General features: G+C 36.5%; 1 protein-coding gene across 3 annotated transcripts in view; it reads left to right on the top strand.

The window, feature by feature from the left end:
• The window catches only part of mettl17 (methyltransferase like 17), a 57,151-nt gene that overhangs the window by 35,819 nt on the left and 14,337 nt on the right, over positions 1–6,995 (top strand). For 2 of the 3 annotated variants that reach the window (XM_039745744.1, XM_039745727.1), the window contains exon 14: positions 1,700–1,983. In XM_039745744.1, coding sequence (XP_039601678.1) covers positions 1,700–1,805 — 106 coding nt within the window. In that variant the 3' untranslated portion in view covers positions 1,806–1,983. Of the gene's footprint in view, positions 1–1,699; positions 1,984–6,995 lie in introns of those variants that run through there. The other variant, XM_039745735.1, reaches the window with a different exon arrangement.

The following is a 6,995-nucleotide window of genomic DNA, read 5'->3' as shown; positions in this document are numbered from 1 at the left end:
CATATGAGGTATGTTTTGTGAATAAATTGTTTCCGCCTGTGAAAGTTTAACATAATTTTGACTCACCCTGTATAGTGGACTACAAATGTTGATGTTGCAATAAATTGCCTTTATCTGTATATACTGTTTAAATGAAGATCTTATCTTGACATTTCCATGTATGTTAAAAAAGAAACACTTTACTTTTTCACATGACTATATTCCATTGTCCCGATGTATAAGTATTGAAGCTAGTATCAGTGCTCAGTAGACAAAAATTAACATAACAAAAGCTTGGTTAAATGAAAGAGAACACTGTATATGAATGTAGCATTCTTAACTGAACATGGCAACTGTTTTCACTCATGATTTTAATTTTTCCATTGCTCAGAATTTGTTGAGAATTTAAGAAAACATTTCTAACCAAATTTGATATATACATTGTCGAGGATGCCAGGGGCCACGACCTGGCCGGGACGCCTTGAAGGACCGGAAGTGGGCATGTGCCCATCTGGGATCACGTGGGGGCCACCTTCCTGGTTGCTTTGGGGGCCACGGGTTCAGGGCATGGAAGCCCCACCCTGTAGGGGCCCGTGGTCACCGCCAGGAGGTGCCCCAATGCCTTGGGGACTTGTGACCTCAGCACTTCCGCCACACCAGGAAGTGCTGGGGGGAAGATATAAGAGGACACCTGGAGAGCTGCCGGGAGAACAGCCGGCACTTCCGCCACGCTGGGGCGTGGCCAAGAGGGGAATGCCGGGAACCACCTGGAGCTCATCCGGGAGGACATAAAAGGTGCCGTCTCCCTTATTTCGAGGCTGGAGTCAGGTGGAAGAAGGACAAGGCACGAGAGAGGTGTGAAGGCGGCCTGAAGAAAGGCATTTGTGAGGCCAGGACTGTGTGTTTGGGGTGTTGTGTGCACATTGAACTGGGTCTGAGTGACCATTTATTCTTGTAAATATTGTAAGTAAAACGTGTGGTGGTGAAGAACAACATGTCCGCCTGTCTGTGTCCGGGCCAAGTCCACAACATTTATTACCCAACACTTTTTAACAAAAAAGTTTTTTTTTTTCTGAAAAAAGTGTTGCGTTGCGATAGACACCAAATTACAGAAAAGTTAAAATAATAGGAAACCAAAAAGGTTTGGAAATAACCAAAATATTTTGAACAAAAGTTCTACCTTTCAATTTCTCATGACATACCATTGAAATGGGAGGAGATAAAAGGAACTAGTAACATGTTGGTTTCCATAAACAAATTTTTACATATTAATATAGATTCTGATTTTTTAGGGTAGTGATTGTAGCAAGAGTGTCCTATGTATTTGAGAATTATTCCTTCATTGATAGTAATATCAGACATTTACAGATCTGCATAAAACATCACACAGGGTACATGGGTGCATAAAATATGTGGACTGTTCTACTCTGTTCCAATAACTTTTCTTTAACTATATACAGTATAGCAAAAGTTTAAAACAAAAAAAATCGAAAAACTGCATTTTGTTCGCATGTTAGCATTTCTGTGTCACTCTTTGTGTAACAAGATTTGGCAGCTAAGAAAAAGTGTGATAAAGAAGCTCAATCAAATAAATAGTAAATAAATATAATATATTGTTATTCAACTGTGCCTTGTTAACTTATTATATGGTCTTCACTTTGGTAGTAATTTAATTATTTGTGTTACCTTTTGACCAGTTTCAAATTATTTTTTTTTGCAGGGACTTATATCGCTGTGCTCGCAGTAGTGACTTGGGCGATCGGCTTCCAATGGCAGCTGTCAAGAGTAACAGTGATATAGAAGTTTCTGCACCAGGAATTCCTTAACTACACTTTGCCCTTTCCATTGAAGAAGTGAGGACTTTCAAAGTTATAACACTTATTTCATATGGGTAGCTTGGACATTCAAGGCAACACCTGAAAAGGTGTGAGATACTGTAAGATAAATAATGTATTATTATAAAGTTTTGTTAAGAGTTATTTATATTAAAATATTATAAAATAATTCAGACAAGTAAGACTTTTTATAGTTGTCACTCAGTTTTGCTGTTCTTAAATCTTTGTTTGAGGTACAAACAGTCATTAAGTTCAACACAGTATTTGCTTACTTCAACACAATATTGTTCTGTTGATCATATTTTGGTTTTGCTCCTGAACCAGCTGGACACACTTTCTTTTTGAAACTTTCCCATGGATCACTGGGGAGGGTACTAACCTTTTTATTTTGCTTTAAATTATGGAAATCATTCTGTACAGCTCTATAAAAAAATGCTTAGCTTGTGTCTTATGTGTCATACAATATATATTATCACTGCTGGGCTAGGCTTCAGCCCCCCATGACCCTACTCAGGATTAATCAGGGTTGAAAATGGAATGATGTATGCACATATATTTTTATGTGTAGTTTTTTATATTATATATATATATATATATATATATATATATATATATATATATATATATATATATATATATATATATATATATATAAATAAAAGAAGAACACAGTTTTTAAATGTGTTGAAATATAGTGTGCCTTTCATAATGTTTAGGACAAAGACACATTTTCCCTTGATTTACCCTTCTGTTCCACAGTTTAAAATTACAATTGAGACCTGATTTAAAGTGCATATTATAGACTTTGATTTAAGGATATTTTCTTACATGTCAGTCACAGAATGTAGAAATGACAACACTGTTTATACACAATCTCCTCATTTAACAGCATCTTAATGTTTGAGACAATTGGTGTCACAGGTGTTTGTGATTAATTACTTCATGAGATACCTCAGCTTGCTTCAACCCTTTGGCATCTGTAGTTGCCATTGTTCAACAGGAGGACACAAGCTGTGCCAATGAAAGTTAAAGAAGCCATTATGAGGCTGAAAAACAAGAGTAAAACCATTAGAGACATTAATTAAACTTTAGCATTATCTAAATGAGCTGTCTAGAATATCATTAAGAAGAAAGAATGCACTGGTAGCTTCAGTAATTGCAAAGGGACTAGTAGGCCACAGAAGACCTCCACTGCTGATGGTGGAAGAATCCTCACTATGGTAAAGCGAAACACATCACAGTCTTCAGGAAGCAGATGTGTATGTTTCAGAGACTATTGTGTGCAGGACACTTCATGAAACAAAAATACAGGACTCACACTCCAAGATGCAAATCTCTAGTTAGCCAGTAAAACAGAATAGCCAGATTACAGTTTGCAAAAAATAACTTAGAAGAGCCTGCAGAATTTTTTTAAAAGGTCTTGTGAACAGACAAGAAAAACATGAACCTGTATCAGAGTGATGGCAAGAGCAAAGTGTGGAGATGGAATGGAACTGCCCAAGATCAAAAGCATACTACCTCATCGTTTAAATGCGATGCTAAGGGCGTTATGGCTTGGGCATGTATGGCTGCCACAGATAATGGCACACCTATCTTCATTGATAATGTAGCTGCTAACGGCAGTTGCACAATGCATTCTGAGGTGTATAGAAATATCTGTTCAAGTTCAAAACTCATTAGATGGTGCTTCATCCGACAACAAGATACTGTAATTACAGTATCCCAGACATATTGTTATGGCAACAGAGGAGTTTTTCAAAGCTAGAAAATGGAAACTTCTTGAAAGTCCAAGCCAGTCTCCTGATTTAAATCCAATTGAGGAAGTTTTACATATGCTGAAGAGAAAACAGGACAAGCCCCCAAAACACGCATGAACTGAAGATGGCTGCTTAAAAGGCTTGGCAGAGCATCAGCAAAGATCATCCTCAGCACCAGGTGATATCCAGACTTCAAGCAGTCATTGCATGCAAAGGATATGCAACAAAGAACTAAATAGGACTGCTTTAATATTCGTACCATTGTCTGTCCCAAACATCATGGTGCCCTGAAATGGGGGCATCATGTAGAAAAAGTGTTGTCATTTCTACATGATGTGCCCGAAATATATGCAAATTGCATACAATTAAACTCTGCAGTGTGCACTTTAATCATGAGTAAATTACTCTAATTTGTACATAAACCTTCAAAAGCGTTCTTTGCTGTATTGCACTCTTTCTGTTTAAAAAGAATCTGTTTATATACAGTAAGGAGTTATCAGTTTTGGGTGGTATAGTAAAGCAGTAGTTTGCACTGCTACCTCACAACTCCAGAGCCATATGCTTGAACTGTGGCCTGAGCCGTCAAAAAAATATTGAAAAGTGAGACATTGGTGGATGAATAAGAACCTGTCCTTGAGTATCATGTGAAGGGGAGATCAGCATTGTTTCTTCAAATATACAACCTTCTCTGTTGGAGTTCTGTGCTTGGTCATTTTTGCTGTGGATTTTGTCTGGTCCTCTTGTTGTGGTGATCCACCTATGAATGTATACTTTTATGTGTACTATTTCTCCGTCTTTGTGGGGTTTCCTCTGGGTTGTTTATTTTTTTCTCCTCTATCCTCAGAGGTTAATTGCTAATTCAAAATTAGTTCTATGTAAGCTTGGAAGTATGCAGAAGTAATGGATGGCATTATGTTAAGCATTGGTTTCTGACTTGCACCAAACCCTGTCAAGTATGAGAATGTACTGTTACCCCTGTAATATCTATAAACATGTGAGTATAAAATACAGTGCCCTCCACTATTATTGGCACCCCTTTTAGAAATTAGTAAGTAGGGTTAGAAAAAAATCACTGTTTGCAGAAGAACTGTCATCTTGCACTGAAAAAATGAGAAACATCTGACTTTTAATTAAAGCAAGTCCTTTCAAAGAAAAACAAAGTCCTCATCATGAAATAAATACTTTTAACAAAAAAGTAGCCCTGCATTTATTTTGTACAACCTCCCTTTGCGAATATAACAGCACCTCTTTTATAAGGTTGGAGAATACAGTAGTTGAGACTATTCTTCTTTACATAATCGCTCCAAATCCATTCAGGGTTTTAGGCCTTCTCCTGTGTACGCTCCTCTCACTCCACACATTTTCTGTAGGGTTCAGTTCAGGGGACAGAGATGGCCATGGCAGAACTTTGATTATGTGGTCAGTTAACCTTTTGGAGGGTTGATTTGGACATGTGTTTCAGATCATTATCCTGCTAGAAGATCCAATGACAACCCATTTTTAGTTACCTGGCAGAGGCAGCCAGGTTTTGATTTAAAATCTCCTGATATTTCATGGAATCCATGATGCCATGTACCCTATCAATGTTTCCAGGTGCTTTGGAGGAAAAGCAGCCCCACAACATCACAGAAACTCCACCATATTTCACAGTTGAGACAAGGTTCTTTCCATTATAGCCATCCTTCTTTTTACATCAAACCCACTTTGCGTGCTGCCAAAAAGTTCAATTTTTGTTTCATCAGACCATAGAATATGGTTCCATTCAAAGATGTAACATTTTACAAACTCCAGGTGCTTATATTTGTGGATAACTGACAGAAAATACTTCTTTCTGGCATACCTTCCAAATAATCTGTTAACATGGAGATGCCATCTGATGGATCTGGAGACTTGATAACCACAAGATTTTACTTTTTCTTGCAATTCCCCAACAGTGATCCTTGGAGATATTATTGCTTCTCTTACCATCCTTCTCACTGTATGTGGGTGTAAAGTGAATTTAGGTCCTCTTCTAGGCAAGTTTGTCACAGTTCCATTTGATGACCACTTTTTTTTATTATTATTGCCCTAACTGTAGAAATGAGCATTTTCAGGTGAGTAGCTATTTTTTTATAACCATTTCCTGAGTTATGAAGGGCAAAATACTTCTCCTTCATTTGGATTGAGTCTTCTCTTTTCTTTGTTATGATGATGGTCGGCTAAGGAAATTTGGCTCTGTGTCTCCTCACTTTTGTATCCCAGTTAATCAGGAAGTCACGGATTTCTGCTGGAAGGTTCCTATATACTCCAATCAGCATAACAAAGTCCAATTTAAATGGGAAACATGCTTTAGTTACAGTGTTTCACATTAACTTCCAAGGGTGCCAACAATTGTGGCACATGTGTTTTTTGTTCAAAGTATGTATTTCTTGATTAAGGTTTTGTTTTCTTTGAATGAATTTGTTTCAATTAAAAGTCAGATGTTTCTCATTTTTTCAGTGCAAGGTGACAGTTCTTCAGCATGCAGTGATTTTTTTTCTAACCCTTCTTACTAATTTTTATAATGGATGCCAATAAGAGTGGACAGCACTGTATATGTGTGTACTCAGTGTATCTTAGTATGCATACTGACATGCAAAAGTATTTAGTCTTCTTGAAAGTTATATGAATTTTTTTTTTTTGCATGATAAAAGATTTGTACATATTTTTATCCATTCAGTAATTTTAATGCAAACTCTTCTGCTGCAGTGAAGCAGTCAAAATAAACAATTTTATGTAGATATTTAACAAGAAGAAAAACTTAAAAGTTAGTATTAAAACCGCTGTGCTTTATAAAGGACTTGCAAGTAGTACTTAATTATGTTTAATTATGGTCAAAAGATTAGTCATTTGTGTAAACGTAGAGTTTCCAGAGCACTGTGGTTTAAATTCCTATGCAGACATTGACTAAATTTAGAGTTTTTCTTCTTCAGTTAAATATCTACAGAAAATGGTTTATTTTGACTTTGGAAATGTATTTTTAAAGTATAAGACTTAACATTAAAATACTGAACTGATAAATATGTGGACAAATCTTTTGTCATGCAGAAAGTTGGCTTTCAAGGGGATTGAATACTTTTGCACACCCCTATATGTGTATATTTGTTAATAATTGTAAGGATTTTCAGTATGTATGTTTATATACATTTGTAAAGCAAATTCAGAAAATCGCCAGAATTACTAAAATATGTTAAAAATACTTTTAGGATTTGTTTCATTTGGAACACTTGAGTAACTGCCATTACTCACTACCTAGCTGCAATATGAACACTAGATGGCAGCATTGGCTGTCACTGTTGTTGGCACCTGGTTTTTATGTTTCTTCACCCTTTCAATGGCTGGGTGGAATAAGCTCAGTCCTCCTTAATTGGATGTCTGTGAGAAAATAAAATTGTATTTTTGACCA

Source organism: Polypterus senegalus, chromosome 1, assembly GCF_016835505.1.
Source record: "Polypterus senegalus isolate Bchr_013 chromosome 1, ASM1683550v1, whole genome shotgun sequence".
NCBI classification, from domain to species: Eukaryota; Metazoa; Chordata; class Cladistia; order Polypteriformes; family Polypteridae; genus Polypterus; species Polypterus senegalus.
The sequence above is the reverse complement of the archived record's forward strand: the minus strand, read 5'-3'. Positions and strand labels throughout refer to the sequence as shown.